Below are 21,481 nucleotides of genomic sequence, written 5' to 3' on the forward strand. Positions count from 1 at the left end.
GGGAGGAATATCTGTTTGGACAGCGACCACGGTTTGCTCAGTTACCAATGGGCATGAAGATTGCCTCATGAATTCTTCAAAACCAGAAGTGGAAGTATCAATTTCTGATAATTGGATGCAAGTAGGAATATCCTCAGGAACTTCGAACACACTTTCTTGTTGATGATCAGGAGATGGCTCGTATGCTGAAATGGGAATTGCATTATGAAGAGACTCATCTATGAGCAAATCAGGAGGAGAAAGAGGTGTCTCAATGGAAACTGGAGGAATGACCTCATGAGGTGATTCTGAAACTGGAGACTTAGGAGCATCATCAGATTGCTGCCCCTCTTCTGGATTATCCAGATCGATCACCTGAACATGGAATCGTGATTTTTCCTTCCCACGAACAGTCGTCTCCTCAGGAGGAAGCACTACTGCACGACTAACTCGTAACTTGATCCTTGTGCCCGAAGATGAAACACCCTCCTTGTTGTCAATCTGAATCTCAGATTTCCGTCCAAGAGGCCCTGTAGAATCATCTTCTTTACCAACCTTGATTTTGATAAGTCTAACAACTTTACTTTTCAGCCATGAGTTGGTGTTGGCCAAGATAGGTTCAAATCTGTCAAGGATGGATATGCACTCCTTGTGCGACCATTGGATCAAAGGAAGTGGAGCTTCCTCAACCCTTCGTGAAGTGTATTCAGGATCAAGTATATGCCCGTCATCAATCATTCCTTGTGGGATATCTGCCAAGTTCAAATCAACAATTTGCTCAACAGTGAGCCTGCAGTAATCCATCTTGAGGACTTCGGCTTCTGTGCGGAGATCTACCCAGATGTCTTCAATGCGATGAACATGCACAAAGGATTTCTTGATTTTCTCCTTCATACAAGGCATCGTTGATGACTTCCCCCCATGAAATGTGATGTGACTGTCGTATGAACATAATGAACTGATACATCCATGGCTCAAAGCCATTGGAATGCTCAAGGCCCATCATCCTGCTGAGAAGAGTGATGGTGTCTCCTATCTCCCATTTGAAATCACAACGGTACAACTTTGCCCACCTTGAGAAGGAAGGATGTGGCTCTTGGATCCACCTATTGATGTGCCGCTTGCAATCTTTTTCCCTCTTCACGTAATATTCCGCTGCACTTTCTTTGGTGATTTCCATATAAACAGGTGCAGGAGGTATTCTGAAGACCTTCTCGATTGTATCCGCATCAAGACGAATTATAGCTTCACCATCATCATTTTTGATGACTCTTGATTCCTTGTCAAAATGATGGGCGCATGCAAGAACAAACTCAGGTTCTAGGGCAGCCACTGGGAAGGAAGATGCATGATGGATATGGCTGTCCAGCAGCCGCTGCAAGTTATTATCCTGTGGATCTTCTACCCTGTTGATGAATTCTGCCATATCAACGTGCCCTATCTCCATGTCTCTGATGCAATCCAAAGGAGAAGAAACCTGGAAAGGTGCAACCTCATTCTGATATTTGTCATATTTGTATTTCATTTTCTTTGGAGTTGGAGATGTCGGCAAATCTGACATTGATTGTGAACCTAGAATGCTGTGATGAAGACTTAAGAGAGTTAAGGCAACATCATAGTCAGCTGCAAATATCATTCTTCCTTCTCCAAATGGGTAAAACTTTGATTCTTGAATTTCACGATTTTGTGAGAGGAAGAGGGGAAATATGTAGAAATGGGAAAATCTTGACTTTGACCAATTTCGGATCTTGGGAGAATTTTCGCAAGTATACAATTTGGAAAGGACATACATGCAATCGAGGTTTTAAAACCCGAATACAAGTACACTTGTAAATTTGAAAATGGAGAAATGGACGAAAAATGAGATTTTGACTTGCGGGAATGATGGAAACGGAAAGTACGGATATGGGGAACATGAATGGATAGATATGGGAAAATCCGGGAAAGTCATTTTCATGAAAATGGGAAGAACTCTTCAACATGTAATCCGGTTTTTAAAACCCGAATTTGCAAGGGAGGGGTATTTCACACTTTTTAACTTGGAATTTTAACCAAAAATGGTTAAATTCCTTAATCGTAGGGGAAGAACAAGAATTTCCAGCGAACTTGTAATCGAGATTAAAAATCCCGAATACAAGTAAAGAGGGAATTTTTAGAAGAACAATGCAATTCGAAAATTGCATACCAAGGGGAAAAATCCTCTCACAAAAACCGATTTTTGGGGGAAGAACAACACATGCCAAAAAATGCAATTAAGAACGAAAATTAAGAAAACAAGAAAATAATAAAATGAAGGAAAGAAAGGAAAGAGAACATACCTTTCTGGAAAATGCAAAATGCTTCTCCAATAATGCAACAATTCTTGGAATGAAGAAGCGAAATCAATCAATAGAAGCAATCCGTAATGCCAAACCCTTATCACGTTTTTGCAAGAATGTCTTATATGGAAAACGTGGCAGCAAACTAGAGTAAAATGTCATGGAAAATGCTTGAATACTTCTTAACCCTCAACGCCTTGGTGCTTCAAGCCAAAACGATTCATCCCTTTGAAGATTCGTGGCATCAAATGCTTCCAAAATGGAGACAAAGGAATCACGTGTTAGCTGAAAAACGTGGTATTTAATGCATCTTAGATGGATCATTAAATAGCTTAAATCTTATCGCAAACTCCATGCCTAGGTGAGAGAAGGGAAAACAATTTAGGAGAATGCAGATTTGTGGAGTGAAAAACGCCCAAAATGTGGATTGAAGTAACCACGTGTTAGCTGATTTAGCTCAAAAAACCAGTAACAATAAACCCTAAATGGCATAAAATGCGTTTGTAAATGCATGAGAATAGGATAGAATCCTAAACGCCTTGCATCTCCAACAAATCTCCACAAAAAATCGCTTTGACATCTTCAACAAATCCGTTTTTCTTGCAAATCGGGTTTTTGGAGACAAACAACAAGTTCGAATTGCCATGAAACAATAAAAATCGGGTTTTGGGGAGGAAATAACAAGTTTGAATTTCACTTTTTCAACTTACAAGCCAAAATCGGGATGTTTTAGACAAATAGCAAGTTTAAAATTTACTTTTTCCACTTGCAAGGCAAAATCGGGGTTTTTGGAGCAAACTGCAAATTTTAATTTTACTTTTTCCACTTGCAAGGCAAAATCGGGTTTTTTGGAGAGGAATACAAGTTTTAATTACTTGTAAAAGGGAAATAAAATCCCTACAACAAGTAAGAAAGACTTGCACATATGTAATAGGGATTTAAAATCCCTATTACATGCAAAAACCATTAAAGTAGGGGTTTTTTGACCAAACTGCAAGTTTACTCGTAGTTGAGCAAAAAAATCCCTATTTTAACTACACAAGACCAAAAACCAATAAAAAAGACAAAAACAAGAAAGGGAAATTTAAAACAAATTGCAAGTAACATCTTTTAATAAAAATGCACATGTAATAAGCTAAAAATTCCCCTACAACAACCAAAACAATGAATATCATTAAAACTTGCAGTTTGAAGAAAATTCTCCACCTGCAGTTGGGATTTTAAAACCCGAAATTGAAGGAAAGACATAGCAAACGAACCCAGAATTTGAGGAAATTCGAAACATAGTTCGAGGATGGATTGAGGGTTAAGCCAGTCCAAGGATTAGTCAAAATTCTGCCTCGGGAAGCCTGCCATAGAGTAAAATTTTCATTTTTTCACAAAAATTTCATGTAGTGGTCCTTCATTTTTGGAAACAAAAATGAGGACAACAGGTTTCAATCCCATGGCTTATATTGGATGCTTAACAAACTATGTTATATATTTTTGACCTTCTGTCCTTGCCTCTAGTAAAATTACTTCCACTCTATTCTTTGTCATATTCTGGTCTGAAGCCACTGACATTCTAACAACATTAAGATCAACATCAAATATGAATGAATAACTTTGTTAAACTTAAGCTCTAGATGTGATTGGAGAATGAAAGACATTCCATGTGAGAGTACACACTAAGAGCTTTCAAATTCTATGAAAAATTCTTAAATTGTTTAAATGCCGACAAATGCTCATTGAAAACTCAGCCTTTTCTTTACTGATGTCAGAACACTGAATATTGATGAAAAATCTACAAGTTCTTGTCAAATGACTTGTTTTAATTTTCAACCCTGGAATTTTCTTTCTGGAAGTCAATGAAGGGGATTTGACCATAGAGGACTGATTGCCTAGGGATTAATCCGTGTTGATATCAATGAATTGCAGTATGATGTTAGTATTATGTCAGTGAAATTTACTCCTGTACATTGTGCCTATAAACTGTTATTGAGCAAGACAAACTAAAAATATAACTAAATTCAAATATAAATAAAAATCATTATTCAAAAAAATTAGTTATAACTATTAAACTTAATAAGTTAATAATTAATTGAATAAAAAGTAAGCCTCAATATATTTTAAGTACTACCAATGTTATATTCGTAGAAATGGATTTGATCTACAAAAGTGAGTTACTTCATCTAGAAAAATACAAAGATCTTATATTGAATTGAGAGAAAAACCCAATCACAGAGGATCCACTTACAGTCCCAAGAACATCAAATTTCAAAGTCACAACAATTCATCACTCTATATGGAGCCTAGAGCTAACTACATTTGTTCATTGTAATTTAATTCTTAGCATAGAATAAATACCATGAAAATAATCATGCCTCTAGCTAAAACTATTTAATCTAGGTTTATTCATGCTCATGAGTGTGCATTTCATTTGATTAACTTAGATTAATATTTGAAAATTTTTATTTTCCTTTACATATTTTATTATCTTGTCTAATCTTATATGGCGTACTTTCTCCTTTGAGAACATCTTATCATTATTAGGGTTTTTAAGTATATTATTTTTTAATTTTACTTCTTGTGTTTAGATATGATATCCTTTCATCATATATATATTTAGATATCTATGTTTCTCCCGTCTAAACCTCTCTCTCTCTCTCTCTCTCTCTCTCTCTCTCTCTCTCTCCATATTTGTCTTCCTAAACCTCTATATCTATATCTCTTTGCCTCTCTATTTCTATAGAAGTTTTCAATATTTCTTCTTCTATCTCTCTGTCTATCTCTATCTCTTTATCTCCACATCTCTCTCTACCCATCTCTCTCTCTCTCTCTCTCTCTCTCTCTCTATATATATATATATATATATATATATATATATATATATATATATATATATATATATATATATATATATCGCTTCATATCTATATCTTTATCTTTCTATGTCTCCCTCTCTCATTCTCTCCCCCACTACTCTTTTTTATATATTTATCTCTGACATCTCTATCTGTCCCTCTTTCCTCTTTCTCTCTCTTTTCCTATCCCTCTCCTCTCCATACCCCTCTACTTCTCCATCTCACGTATAAAAATATTAAATATAAAATTAAATAAATTGCACCCCTTTTCATGTTGTTGAATATTTTTCCTAAATTTATACACTTTTCATATTGCATTAGGGATGTAGGAAATTCTGCCACTTCTTTCAAACAAGCACTTTTTGGTTAATTAATTTCAGGGTTTTTAATATCACTATTGATAAAGAATGATTAAATCATCTTGACATAGGAACCATGTAATTTCGGTACTTCATTATCCTTCAATTAGTATAAATTTTATTATAATAGAGGCTTGTCTAATTATTTTTGGCATGATTCTCGTACTTTTAAGTTACAATAATTCACATCTTATTGTGCTATTGCAATTGGATTATTCGTTCCATTAGCCTTGAGTATGTTTGGCATTCATCTCTTTGATTTACACGTTTTAGTGGTCTGTACACTTTTTAGTTGTAATATTGGGGAATTTTTAAATTGATTCCTGTTACAAAAGGTTTCTATTTTCTCTTAAAGTAAATAAGGGAAGCTATTTTGTCTTATAAGTTTTCCCAACCAATGTATAGAGGGCATCCAAAGATCTAATTAAGAGGTTTAGCATGGATGAAAAATATTCAATTCATAGGGATCAATCCCTCTATCAATGGCTCTTTACGATCTAAATCAAACATGGAGCATTATCTTATTGGAAAGACCAGGTTTGGATGATATGACAATATAAAGATATTAAGCATCTTAAAGTGCACAATCGCACACTTAACATGAATCCTCCATGTGAACAAGCTCTACCCCTTTATATTCCTCTCTCTCTACCCCTATATCTCTTTCTACCAATTGAACTCATCTATAATATAAATATATACAAAGATATACTAAATTTTTCCCTAATTGACCTTTCATTCCTCTTCGGTGTACCCATTGCACACTAAGGTGCAATTGCTAGTTATTTATAAAGGATTAAGTGACTAAGTGCTGAAGTGTTTAATATTTAAATGAGTTACTTTTTGGAGCCATAAGGATAAATTAAATTTTAAAGTGATATGCCCACTTTGTCTCTATTTTTCTTTTTCAGTTTTGCATTTTTCTTTGAGTTTGGATTTGTTCTTGATCTTTTTGTAATGTCCCCATTTTATTGTTCTCTTGTAGTGCATTTGGTGTTGGCTTTGTGGGCTGGTGTCAGCGGGATTAGAGGGGTATTTCGATGTTACTAGTGTGTTTAGACAAATTAATGGAGATGAACAATCTGGAGTGATTTTGGACAACTTGTTCGAGACTTACTATTTTTAGTAGGGCCATTTTTAGCACTTACTATTTATAATAAGTATCAATGTATCTTAGATTGGGCCAGTTTGGTGTTTGGACACACTATTTTTAGCATATGCTATTATTTAGTTTCTATTTTTAGCAATTGGGCCGGCCTCTGTTTCTCCAACAGTGTAATATTTCACACTTGGATGTTTCGTGAAGTTTTATTATGATTAGAGAAATATATTTTGATTTTTTGTCACCTAAGTCTTTAATATTGTTGCTTTATGACTTAAGTGATTTGTACCCCTTGGCTTAGTTGCACAATGTTGTTTTTAAAAAGGGGGCCTTTTAGGTCTTAATGGAACACCAAGATTTAAAAGATATATCTTTTTCTAAGGCTAAATTTTAGCATCAACAGTTAATGCCTAAAGAGGAGAAAATTAATATTTTAAAAAGGTTTATTATATGTAACAAGAGGGGATGTCTAGGGGATATAAGGAGACAAAAGTAAATTAAAATGTTTTATTTGAGAACTCTTAAAAAGATGGAACTTTTCTGGAAATTTGAACTTTTGGTTTTGGAGGAATAGGGTTGAAACCGAAAAAAAGGCCTATTAATTCATGTTTGAGCTCTCATTTCTGTATCTTTCTTTGGAAAACATAACAAGATGCTCCTGGATTGCTTCCAAGGTTTATCTTTTGCTAGTTGAGGACAAAAAACCTTCATCTTTGTTTGCTGGTTTCTGTGGTGAGAGATACACCCTAGGTGGAAGGAGTGATTCTACTTCAGGAGTCACATTGGTATTCACAGAGTTCTTGATTTCTTTCATTTTGGTTAAGTTAGAATGAAGATCTTTAGTGTTTTTGGAAGTGGGTTTGCAGATTTTGGTGTGTGGTGTCTTAAGTGCTGTTTGTGATTGGTAGAGTTTGGGTAAATATCTTGAGTGATGGTATGCTTTTTCAGAGATATTGTTCTTCATATTCCTGCTCATAACTCCGAGGATTTGAAAGAATCCTATCTGGGTATTGATACAATGTTTTCCTTACGGCTGGGCACTCCTTTTTGATTACTCATATGATTTTTGGACGTCTGAATATGTACTTTTTGTGGTATCTAGTGCAGGTGAAGAGGTTTCAGGAGTTTGAAGATATTTGGTTGTGATTAGAGAGAATTGGAAGGATATGAATTTAGACATCCAATGAAAAGTGCAGCGAACTATACAACAAAAAATCTTGCAGATTCTCTGAGCTATTGACAATCATGATAGGAGTACTTCGTATTGCTGTTTGTAATGTCCCCTTTTTAGCCACTCTCATTTTATGATTGATTAGCCTATCATTGGCCCTCGTAGGCTAAGTCAGATGTTTAGAGGGTCCCCAATTGGCAGACATCAATGCGTTATTTTTCTTAGAGCTCAATACGGGTAGAGGTTTGGCTTTCATTGGACTCAGTTTGGTACACTTACTATTTATAGTAAGCCATCATTTTAGGAAAGTCATGGTTTCTGTTTATAGCAGGGCACCTGGACAGACTATGTTTGCAGTGTCGATCCCTTACACAACTAGTTTGATCAGATAATGAGGGTTTTCTATTTATACTAAATCAGTGGTTGATAGAGAGGGACCTTTACTATTTTTAGTAAGGCAGTTGGGTGCATAGTGGACATAATGGTTAACTCCTAGGTTCAAGCGGAATTGAGAAATAATGATTATTTGTGGAGTTATGTTATTTTAATTATTAATAAAGTGATTACTTTATTAATAATTATTTATAAAGTGCAATTATAATGTTTTAAGTTCACTTTATATTCAATGGGGTCATGACCCTCAATTAAATGCCACTTAAAGTATATTATTAATTGCATAAAAGTGAGCACCCAAGTTGACTAGATAATATATTGTTTTTATCAAAAACCTGAAAGTGGATTTCAAAAGGGAATTAAAGGCATTTAAGAGTTGTGAGGATATAAAAGGTTTCAAAAAGCAAATCAAACTCATTCTTGATGTTATTTTGGACTTGTACTTTTTGATATGAGAGCTGAGTGTAGAAATACACAAGGGTTTCAATCATCTATAGCATTGGAGAATGAAAACTCTTCAGTGTTTGTGCAATTTTGAGGCTGTACAATACTAGCTGATATTATTGCTTGAGAGGGCTTCATCCAGGAGTTCTAGTTGTGCTTAAAAGTAAATAATTTCATCTAGGGTTTGAAGTTTCGGAGGTGTATCTACTTGTTGACGTGTATTTTGTACACAATCATACACAGAATAAAATACCTAAAGGCATCTTATCCTCTCTTGAGAAAATAGTCTCTAACTGCTGAAGATTCGCGTAAAGGATCAGTTAGGTAGACTCCAAGGTTCTTTTAGTGGGGTCTCCACGTGTGGACAAGCTCCAGTGGTATGATGTGATTTGCTGGAATCACAAGGGGACTTACATTGAACTTCCGATCTGCTTTGCTGGACACAGGCTCTTACTAACTTAGATTAAAAAAAAATGGAAAAAGGATAAAGGCGAAGAGAGGATCTAATCCTAATACTAAGAATGTAGGAGCAATGACTTGACCTTTTGATGAAACTCTAACTAGATCTTGTTTTGACATCAATGGAACATCTACACAAGACTAGTGCGATCTTCTAAGGGAGCTTTATGATGTTCAAATCATCACTGCAGGCATAGATACCATCCAAGTTGATGCATATCAATGAAGAGGCGACAAATTGAAATTGAGCTTAAGCTGAACGATTCCAGTTGACTACGCAAGGCAAGTCTGCAATCAACAAACTGCTAGTAGTATGGATGTACGAATTCCACCATCAGTCAATCACATTCCCTCCATTCATTTAATCATCTACCATCTAAGATTGAAGACTCAACAAGAAACCATGCAAATTGCAAGAAAACGACATATTTCACCATTACTTCAATGAAAATGGAGTTTGTTTACAATCAATGGCAACAATTTCTTGCCTTGTCCTCCTATTCTACTCTAATTGCTATTCTATCAACTATATTCTAACTCTTCCAACTATTTACAACTCTCTCTAATCATCTAAAATTTTTTTTACAAAATGAAATGCCTGGGCTTATATAGTGCCCACAATACAATTTGATGGCTTAGATCAATTCAAGATCAATGGCCAAGATTTTACAATGAAAACCCTAATTAGGGTTTGTTACAACCATTACATAACATTTAATGCTTGACCAATGATAAAATTGTATTGCTTGGACACATGTCCCTTTTAGAAAAATCGACCAATGGATAGCCGGGGTAGGTACATCGGAGTTTGTGCCACCTTCCATGAGTTAAGTACATTGAATCTGGACATGCTGAGATGGACTTCACTGATTGGAGAAATGATGACTAGGACGCCACCTCATCTGACACTTGAAGCTTGCTAGATATTCAATTTGATGTCGTTGAGAGGCTATCTTTAATTAACTCTTGTTCTAACTCCTTTTGTCCTTGATGTGCAGGATGACGATGTACCTCGCCTTGGAACGCTGGATTGAAAGAGGTCGCCCATGTCTTGGCTTGATCGTCCTGGCGAAGACCGTCCTTGATCCGGCTTGATTTTCCTTGATGAGACCTCCATTTGATGCCTACACAACATTTCAAAATTAGTACCATGATTTTGCAATACATAACATAAATTAGAGAGCAATTTTTTTAGGAAACTTAATGATAAGTCCTTTATTAATCATTTCCTAAAAAACGATTGAGCTAAGGAAAAACAAAATTTCAAAATTAAGGCAATGACAATCAAAATTTGAAATTAAAACAAGAGATCTTGCCATACCTTACTTGAGAGTTTAACTCTAAAATGCAAAATGAATACAATTGCCTAGGCAAAATTGACGTAAGATGGTCATCAACGTGATTCTTCTTCAAAAAGACAACTTCGCCACCTTTGATATGTCCTTGGCAAGTGATTTCCTCTTCAAGTTAGCAATTTCGCCATCTTTGATATGTCTTTGACGTCCTAGGCAACTTCGCTCAAATAGAAACTTCAAGTTCGCCTCTCCTTTGGATAGTAGTTTCGCACCACCTTTGATTGAATTCGCTCCTCTTCTTGAATGATAATTTCGCCCTTCCTTTGTATGAAATTCGCTCCTCTTTTGCCTTCTCCAAGTTGCATATGAGAGATGATAAATGATGATGTGAAAATGAAATAAACACCTTCCTTTATAGGCGCTCACCTTCATATTGACCTTAGGCCGACTTGATAATTAATAAGGCAAATTAAACGATTTTTTAATAAATAATAAAGGCCGACCTTGACAAAATAAACCCAAGCGCTCCCTTTTGATTTTTATTAAATTAATAATTAATTATTAAATGCCTTTATTTTTAATTAATAAATTTCGATTTTTTACAAAGGCAAAAAATAATTAATAAATACATACCATGCGCTATTTAAATGCTTTTAATTAAATATCGATTTTTTTCTAGCATTTAAATAAATTTAAAAAATGTTTGTTTAGCGCCCAAAAATGAAAAAGTGGGAAGATACGTACCTCATCGCCCTGGTCCCTGACTGAGGGACAGGAGCGATTTTGCTCTTGTGGGCCTCATTTTACTTCATCACCTTCGAAAATTATATTCAACGGATTCGCAATGCCTCCTTTCATTCATTCATGCCTTGAGATCGGTTGAAATTTGGCGAGAAAATCATCTACAACAAAAATCGCTCTGGTCCCTTCCTGAGGGACAGGAGCGAACTTAAGCATTTTATTGTTTTGATCAAGTCTGGATGCTCTATCATTTCGTCCTTCACCATGCCTTTGATGTCTCGATTCGTCCGAACAAGGTCAGGAATGGCTCAACTAATCATTTTCGCTCTGGTCCCTTGGTGAGGGACACGAGCGATTCACCTTGGTCCCTTGGAGAGGGACAGGAGCGCTTTTCGCTCTGGACCCTTGGAGAAGGACACGAGCGAAATTTGACTTTTCGCACTCTCAATGAGGACAATTTCAATGGAATATAACATTTAAGTATAAGTGACATTTCCTTCTATGTTTCTTCTTTCTTATACTTTAAGTTATATTCCATATATACTTTCAGGATGTTTGAGAGTGGTTTCAGACCTCCAGGAGTTATATTGCAAAATCTAGTTTTTGGAGGTTTTTTCAGTTTCCAGACTTAGTCAAATTTCAGGGTCAGGACATTCCAGACTTAGCCAAATTTCAGGATCAGGAACTCACTCAAGCCGGACTTGGTTATCCATGTGATCTCCCCGACAGCACTTCAAGTTATATTCATTTGATAAAATGTACCTCTTTGGACCTTTTCACATCGTCAAGACGTTAAAATCTTGCAAGGACAAAGCAAAATTGGATTTGTAGCTCCGGTCCTTCACTGAGGGACAGGAGCGATTTAGGCAATTAGCACTGTTATGGACGTCCCAAAAATCTTCAATTTATATTCAACGCATTTATCTCATGTTTTTCCTTGTTTTTGAACGTAAACTTGCCTTGACCTTTGTCTGGATTTTGCATAATGAAGGAAATCGCTCTGGTCCCTGGGAGGGGGACGAGAGCTACAAGGTACCTCGCCCTGGTCCCTTGGAGAGGGACAGGAGCGATTTGGTCAATATAGGTCATTCTCCTTCGTTTTTGCACCTCAAATTATATTCATTTGGCAAAGCATCTTCCTTTGGACGTCCTCAAATCATTAAGTCATCAAAATCTTGCAAGGACAAGGCGAAATTGAATTTGTAGCTCCGGTCCTTCACTGAGGGACAGGAGCGATCTTTCCCCTGGAGGCATTTCTGTGCTCATGAAAATCTTCAATTTATATTCAATGGAAAGATCTCGTCGTTCTCCATTATTTCAAACGTAAAATTTGTCTGGACTCTGCAGGGACGATGAGATATTTGAAATTGAGCTCCCGTCCTTCACTGAGGGACAGGAGCGATTTTGCTCCTACAGGCCAAAATAACAAGATTTTTCACATTTTAACACTTCACGAGGCGAAAACAAATCAATTCCAATGCCCAGGATCAAAATTCAAAAAAGTCAAAATTTGGTCAAAAATATTCAATTGGACAAAAATTCACATTTCGTCTTCAACACTTAGACAAATTTAAGCTCTGCATCAACATTCCAATTGAAAATTAGACCATTCTGGCAAATTCATTGCATTCAAAATTTGCATTCTAGAAAAGGAAATTCAAAAAGCTCTCAAAACCGACTGGATTTTGGTCCGAAAAGACGATAATTAGAACCCTAAGGCTTGACCCTAAATCCAGACGACTGACTGACTAACAAAACCCTAAAAAAAACAAAGCGAAAACGAACAAAACGAGCAAAAAAACATGGGTCCCCATTTGCAATGGGGCGATGTGTGAAAACGTCACAACACTACTGCAGACCCAGGTATTCACCATTGGCAGCCATTAATGACAGATTACAAGTTTATTTGAGCAGATTGAAGGCATATGCTTGAGGGTTGTGAAGAGCTGATTCAAAGAATGCATTCCAGATTTCTTACTACCGCATTTAAGAACAATACACAGCCAAATACAATCTGGCCATACCATCCTAGTCAAGCGTACTGCTGTAGCATGTGGCACGTGTGGCTGTGATGAGGACTTGTGAACCAAAGAACAGATCGCCTAACTTAGGAGGTCTTCTTTCATCAAAAGTGGACGCCTAGCATATACAAGATGTTTAGCATTGAATATAGGGTGGAGAAACCAGTGAATAAAGCAGATCAATCACTTTCAGCTGTCACATTCATTGATAAATGTGCATTTCCAGATTTCTATAAAAGTGAACAGCTTGTCTTTCTGGGTATGTTTTGGAATAAATGAGTTTGTATATATATTCCTATATGAAATAACGTTTTTTTCCAGCTCTCTAAATTGCATTCTAGTTTCTGAATTTCCTTTATGCAAAGCATAGTTGGTTTATTATCAATTTGCATCGAACATTCAAAACCAAACACAAAACAAAACAATATCTATCATTGGCTTAACAAGTACAGACTTTGTAAGACAAGTGTTTGACAATATTCCTTGGAGTTCAAATAAGCAGAACAAGGTCAGATTAGACAAGGGATACTACACTATTCATTCTGAGTTGCTTAATAGGCCTGATTGCAAGTTTATGGGTTGATATTGGCATCATAGGAGCCACTTGGAACTATATTTCAGTCACTTGAAGACATTGCTTAGTTTTCGTTGGCAATTGTTCCAAATCTGCCTCTACATTGGACTTGAGATTGATTGATTTGGCTTCCAATAAGAGGTATTTTAATGATGTAATGTTCCATAGATGAAATGCTTAATGTCAAGGAGTTTATTAATACAAGCTAAAGCAAATTCCAGAGAATCCATTTTCAGGTCTGTACTTATTCAAATGTGATTTCAGTTTATTGAATGAGATTGATAAAATGGGGTGACCTAGTTGACTAAATTCAGTTTGTTTCTATCTTATTTGCAACCATTATGTTCTATGCATAGTTCCAGGACTCGCCAAGAATCGCCAAGTCCTAGTGAGTCCCAAGCCGAGTGACCCTAGCCGAGTCTCAGGGACTTGGGACTCTCTAGGACTCGCTCTAGGCAAGACTCACAAGAAATTGGTTTTCTTGCCGAGTCTCGCCGATTTTTTGCTGAGTCCCGAGTCGGGTCAGCCTTGCCGAGTGTAATGCCCCGCCAGGAAACCCCGAAGGGATTAAGCCATAACACAAGAATAGAGTGCAATAATTTTTTTTTTTTTTAAAGTTACACCACATTAAGATACAACAAGATATCAAAGATTCAGATTACATAGCGGAAGACAACAACTAACACCTAAAGAGTTTCCCAACGAGATTACTTAAATATCACAATCCACTTAACTCACACAATTAATTCCAATAAGCTAATTATCTTAATAACGAGACAATTCTTAATCAGGATAATTTCTTTCAAAAGATGGAAATATAAATCATAAACAAAGATTCATCCATTAAGATCTATTCATAATCTTCATTCAAGCTTTTCATTTAAAATTACAAGCCATACATCTTATATTCTAACACACTAGAATTCCATCATAAACATAAGAGGTCTATTCAGCATACTTAATTTCCTAACCACAACTGAATAGATTCCATTACTCTAAGTTCATTCTTTCATACTCCAATTTATTGCATTTTAAGAGACGATTGCATACTAGCATCTACGATAGATTTCATCTAAACCACTTACGCATTCAATCAACATGCCATTCAAGAAAGAACTGCATATAAACATTTAAAGTTAATTCCATTTATCCACTTAATCATTCTAACATGAGCTAATCATACATGATAAAGCTGAATAAAGGAAACATAAGAGAATACATCACATAACACCATAATGATCTCGGAGTTCACCCTTAAAGGGCTACATCTCCGAGTCTGCTCAATCGCAAGACCCCTCTGAGAATACAAGAGGTTACACCATTACAATCCGGCCATCAAGGCGAAATATAAACAATTTACAAACGACCGCATCGGTCAATTAATACATACACGATCCCTGAAAAGAACAGGATCCAGCTGAACATAATCAAAGCTAAAACAAAGGTCCAGAAGAGCATCCACAAGACTGAGCCATCACCACCCAAGGTCTAACAGGAAACCGATACTCACAAGGGCAGATACCAAAGGATGACCCACAAAGGTACTCAAAACAGGACAAAACGACAACACACTAGCGAACGTAGGGACAAGTGTCATCACACAACCTGGTATGGATACCATGGCAAGTCTTCATAGGTCCCGGCCCCATACACTGAGTCACCCTGGCAACCTAATCCGAACTTCCGGCCCATCCAAGCCTCATGTGGACCCACACATCCTCTCGTGAAGACAAGGATGATGGTTTGCCATTTCAGGCCTTCTCGCAGCATGTCGAATCTATGATAGCACTCGTCCCATGTGTGAGGCACATTTATCTTACTTAGAGATTACATTCTAACCTACTTAAAGGTTATCACTTATTAGACGCACTTTCGACGGGTCACCCAGCAGCCACTTTGGGCGCGGCCCCCAATCGAAAGCCACTTTCCCATACGACACTAGACTATACTCGGACGAACTCAAAACCAAGGAATACACATGGTCAGACGAACGGAGTTCAAGAAGAGAGAAACAATCATCTGGTCAAACACGACTCAAGGGTAATCACTTACTGACGGTACTCTAACTAGAGACCCGACCAACAACGGTCAACCACAATCATCATTCGACTCGCGCAAAGAGGAAATGACCAAATACGACACTACCACAATACCACAGTCAACTCGGAATCGAGGACTGAAACAGGTACCCCAAATCAATCCATACGACAGGGTCCTACCAAACAAAGCAAAACATGCCATTTCATAATCAAAAGCGAATACAGAAATTAAACTCGCATAGGAATATTCAACAGATACAATCTTTCCGAATTGATCTAATCATTAAAAGTCGATCAAGTTTTCTACAAGATCTAAATCAGATTACAGTTATCTATCTCATCAAGGGATAAGTTGTTCTTGGTTTTCTAACTCTCTAAGGTTCAAAGCATTGATCAGACATATTAAGCCATAATGAGTTTTTAAACCAAATTCATATTCATAAAACTCAGACAACCATTAATCATTTAATTAAGATATTTAATCTCCAATCAAAACGTCATTGACATACTGGTTCGAAACCAACCTCTACAGTTTCATATTTTTCAAACCCAGATGCATAATACGGATCACGAAATATACTTATAAAAAGAGAATCTAATGAAGCTAATCATTTCCAAAAGCACATCGTTTCAATTTCTATGATCAATGGTAAAATATCTCACTTACTTCTCGATTACTCAAATGACATGTTCTAAGATAATAATTCACATCATCAATTAGTAATTACATCGTATTTCGACGATTTTCCAATAGCATAATATTCTATTTGTTTTTAAACAATACTACCTCACTTAGCCAACTTCCCTAATCAGCTAGAAGGTAAGATATAAATATATTAATCCAAGATCAATCAGAATATAATCAATGATATTCAGTTGCGAAAATTCGCAGTTTAAGAACTTAATTAAAAGGAGGCATAAGTCACGAAATGAAGTTGAATAACAATTAACCTATAAACTCCATTATAAAATTAATCACTATCAAACTAACATTTGTCACGATTATGCCACCTTAATCAAAATTAAGAACTAATTTCCACTTAACAATAATATAACTTACATGAAAATGATATTAACTATCATATGCATTTTTTTTGAATAATAAAAAAAATACATTAAAAAAAATACCATTTTAAAACTATGTTTTCTTTAAAAAAAAACGCATTTTAAAAATAAGAGGCGAGGGTGGGCCGTGCCCTAGCCGCAGCGCCGTTCAACACAGCCCTGGCGGGCGGCGCCACTGCGGTGCCCGCAAGTCCGCGGCGCCCTGCGGCCACCGCAGTGTGCCGCGGCCAGGGTTTCCAACACCAGTGAGGGGAAGAAATAGGGGGAATGAGCGGGGGAGAGGGGAGGAGGGGCGGGTGGAGCTCCGCTCCCCGCCCTCCAAACCCCAAACCCACGGTTTATAAAAACATACGCACAGCTCGCTATAAACAAATAAATAACTTCTTTTTTTAAAACACACAGGTTCGAAACAAGAAAAAAAACCAAAATGCCCATCACAAATATGATAATAAATTTCGGTTACTATGAATTCGGTTTAAACGAACTGTGATTGATATTATATTTTCTTGATGGTTTTCTCATCCTTTACAAACACCCAAGGGTTTCAAACACCCACAAAGAATAGAGGAATTTAACATCACCTCAAATACATTTCCAGCCAAACCAATTAATTTACTAAATCAGTTCATAAGCATGGCATTCAATGGAGAATCTGGAACCAAATAGTATGAATACCTTCAAACCCTCATTTCCATTTTATACAATAACTAAAATTGAGAATTAGATCCTACCTGATCTCGCGTTCCTGGCAAGATCTGTTGTAGAACCCCAGCTACCAAACCTTCCTTTTCCATCCAAAAACCCCCAAATTTCATTCCAAAATTTCTTTTCCAACCAAAACTTCTCTAAAAATGTCCATCCTCCAAAATTTCCCCAAATTTTGGGTTATATGGAAGAGTTGACCAAAAAAATTCCATTTTTGGAATTAAAATTTTTATTTAAAAATAATTCTCCAAATTTAATCCTTTCTAACTATCACAACAAATTGACTTGCTTTTCAATTCAAAATCGATTTTCTCATTCAACTGAAATTTAATCTTTCTAATTTCAAAAGCCAACAGAATACAATCAATCTATTGCGATAAAATACAAAACTTTCTTTTCAACAGCATATACGAAATGCATTTAATATTCAAAATCAGACATTTAATCGAACTTACTCCCAATTTAAAACGAGTAATCCAAAATCACGAAAATCGCATAACGACATATCCGATTACTTTAGTCCATTTATCTCTAATGCACAAATACATATTTAATCAAAATAATTACTAAGGACTAATTAATCAATTTAACCATGCACACCAAGCACGCTAATCGAGAAGGTCAACCAAACAGACGACTCGCAAACCCAAACACAAAGGGAACACCGACGCGACTGACGATGCTCACTTGAGCACGATGAAGGTCAACTAGGGTCTTACGACCACCTAATCCAACTCTAAGGATTAAAGAGCTACACTCAAACCTGCACATCCAGGTGAAGACGAACCTCGCACTCATGCGGCGTTGTACCTGAAATCTCCTGCAACCAAGAGTCATACATGCATACATATATAAAATTTAATGAAAACGTTAGCCCGATATTAATACCACAAACTAGGTACACTAACATCTTGCATACAACTAGTGTGAAAATCACATCAATAGCTATGCGTTAAATCAAGCATCTGACTATAACATTATATTAAGATACACTAACCAAGATTAAACCAAGATTAGAGATTGATTAGGGTAGGGGTACTACACCGAGTCTGCGTTGAGTCCGAGTCTCGTTTCTATGGTTCTATGTATGTTCTTCATTGTGAATGAAGTCTGAAAGCAAACAATCAGCAAACCATTTCACATTGTTTACAAACTTGCAAACACATATTTCTAAAAAAAATCAGGGGTGAACATTACACTTCCAATGGCAAATTATTGGTTATTTCTTTCAGCCTTTTTCGTCTTTTTTTCACTGAATTTATTTTCTTATCTTTTGTTTGTCTCCCTTTTACGGTAGTATTTTATTCTTCCTTTCCTTGGGCTTCAAGGCTCTAATTCTTTCTATGTTGATAATAACTTATCAATCATTTATTTAGACCATATTATGTAGTGAGAAGAGAGGAAAACTATAGTAATATATAGTTTGGTTGGCAGTTGACCTGCTCTGATTCAACCAACTATTTTTAGGGATAATTGGCATTTTGGATGAAATTCATTGACCCTCACGATTTCTCCATTGGCCTATGTATCTAGGGGTGCCATATTTAGATTCTCATTAATAGGCTCAATCAATTGAGAGGATTGAGGCTAACCACCTTCTATATAGATACATATTTTAACCACCTTTGTTGGATAAGACCTTAAGATCTAGTCTAATGAAACACCATGACTTTGCATGAGTATGAAGAAGCCCTCTATACTATATGAATGTGGAATCGATGTAGAAGTATATTGTTTGTTGTGGATATGACTGCCCGATTGAGCCCTAAAGATCCATAGGGAATGTCCATCTGATCTCTGATCTTTCAAAATCTAGGAGGTGGAGTAATTGCAATAAGAAATAGAGAATAGGGGGTTTGGAGGTTCTCAAGAGTTTGGGTTGAGGGTTCTAGTTGGGCCCAAAGGTTATAGAGAGGTCCCAGAAACATTGATGCTAACACCACTCTACACCCAATAGGCCATCGGAGCATGACTAGGATAGAACTTGATTATATCATGTGTGTGTAATCTTTAACTTCCTTAGTTATTGATGGTTGGCATTTTTTCTGAAGATATAAATCTGATTTTGTTTAATTTGTTAAGTTTGCATGCAATTTACAACATTCATATGTTTCACTTTGAAAATATCAATCAGCTGACAAATATAATTGAAAACATGGCAACGATATTTACCCTATGGTTTAATTTTCAGCCCAGAAGACCGGTGTTATTTGTTGGCAACCACACTTTATTTGGAGCATATGATACTCCAATTCTTCTTTATGAAGTAAGTTAGTCCTTGATTATTTTTAACTCCTAGATATATATAACTCTTGTTAATGCATGGTAGCTTATGCAAGATAAGATATTTCTAACCTTCCTTGTTCTGTTATTTACATACTTCATGTCTAAACTTATATTGCATATGATTATCGGATTTTACAAACATTGCTTAGCATATTAAATGCTATAAGTTATCGGGTTATTAGCCGATACATACTTGCTATCGGGTGCATAACTATTGGCACCGATCCACATCTGTTATCGGGCTTAATCATCGGGCATATTTGTTATCGGGCTTAATACATACACCGCTTCATTTGGAATTAGCAGTGGTTAACAACTGCACCGGTTGGATTACATACATTGTGCATTTTGAATCATCGGTGTTTACATGAACCGATTCATTATCTTGATCAATCATTATATTATATTACAATATGCTATCAAGGTTTTGAACCGATAAACAGCCTTGTGTTAATGGTATAATTACAAAGGCACCGATCAATGGGTGCATTGATCGGTCATGCCTAAAAGGCATGACCGGTCAATACACCAATTGACCGGTTGCCTAAATGATATATATACCAATTGAATTCATTTGGAGATGACATAGAAAACATAAAATGATCTCTCTCTTTCAGACCTGCAGATAAAATCAGAATTATTAGACATCAACATAATTCCTCATATACATTTATAGCATACATAGTTCATAACTTGTTCTTTAATTGAAATTGAAATAACTTTACAATTCTTATTGCTAATGCTTCCAATAATTATGGATTTTAAATGTGCATGCTGTTTTGTTTTCATTCTTGATGGAAAATTAATTCAATGCCAGTTCACAATGTCCTTTGCAAGACTTACTTAGCTTGCGTAGTAGGGAGATTATATAGAGAGTTGTGGTTTTCTTTAAATATATACTTGAGAAGTAGGCATTATTGTATCAGATCCATAAGAAAAAGTAAACAAGGCATCTAAAACCAAAAATATTGGAATTTTGGAATTTCTTTTGGCTTAACAAATGTTGTTACATTAATGACAGTAATAAACAACATTTTGATGATATATTCCACCATTCTTGGTCAATGTTGCATTGCTTTGTAGTACTACATTCTAATACATAACAGTAACATGGAAAATATACTTTATAATAAACAAAGATTGTTGTTCGGGGCACATACTTTTGAAATCACATGTTGATATGGCTAAACATGATCCTTTGAAAGATGAATTAATATTCTCTAGAGTCTTTTTTAAAAAACTTAGTCAATTTGAGAAAAGGAACAGATAAAAGGGCTAGAAGGTTCCACAAGTATGTGTGATTTGTAATGTTTTAATTGGGAGATTAAAGGGCAGGAGAGAACATAGGCAACTGCATAAATGTATCAACATAAAATGAGTGCATTTACTGCGGGTGGTTTTATGATCACATGATGTGTGCATTCATGCAATAATCTAAAATCTTTAATGGTACATTATTTACTCTATGTGAAGAGCACACGGTTATACTGAGAGGGGGTGAATCGGTATAACAATGAATTTCACCAACTTAAACTTTTTCAACTTCAATTACATGTATATAACTTATCTTAGAAACATATTCATTGCTGATCAACATTCACATGTAATATAACTATTATGAACAAAATAGAACACAAGATATATACGTGGAAACCCTTACAGGAGAAAACCACAGTAAATCAATGGT

General features: G+C 36.0%; 1 protein-coding gene across 1 annotated transcript in view; it reads left to right on the forward strand.

The window, feature by feature from the left end:
* LOC131046913 (phytyl ester synthase 2, chloroplastic) overlaps positions 1 to 21,481 on the forward strand; it is a 118,376-nt gene that overhangs the window by 82,132 nt on the left and 14,763 nt on the right. The window contains exon 8 of the mRNA XM_059211716.1: positions 19,700 to 19,774. Coding sequence (XP_059067699.1) covers positions 19,700 to 19,774 — 75 coding nt within the window. The remainder of the gene's footprint in view (positions 1 to 19,699; positions 19,775 to 21,481) is intronic.

The sequence above is a fragment of the Cryptomeria japonica genome, chromosome 9, assembly GCF_030272615.1.
Source record: "Cryptomeria japonica chromosome 9, Sugi_1.0, whole genome shotgun sequence".
NCBI classification, from domain to species: Eukaryota; Viridiplantae; Streptophyta; class Pinopsida; order Cupressales; family Cupressaceae; genus Cryptomeria; species Cryptomeria japonica.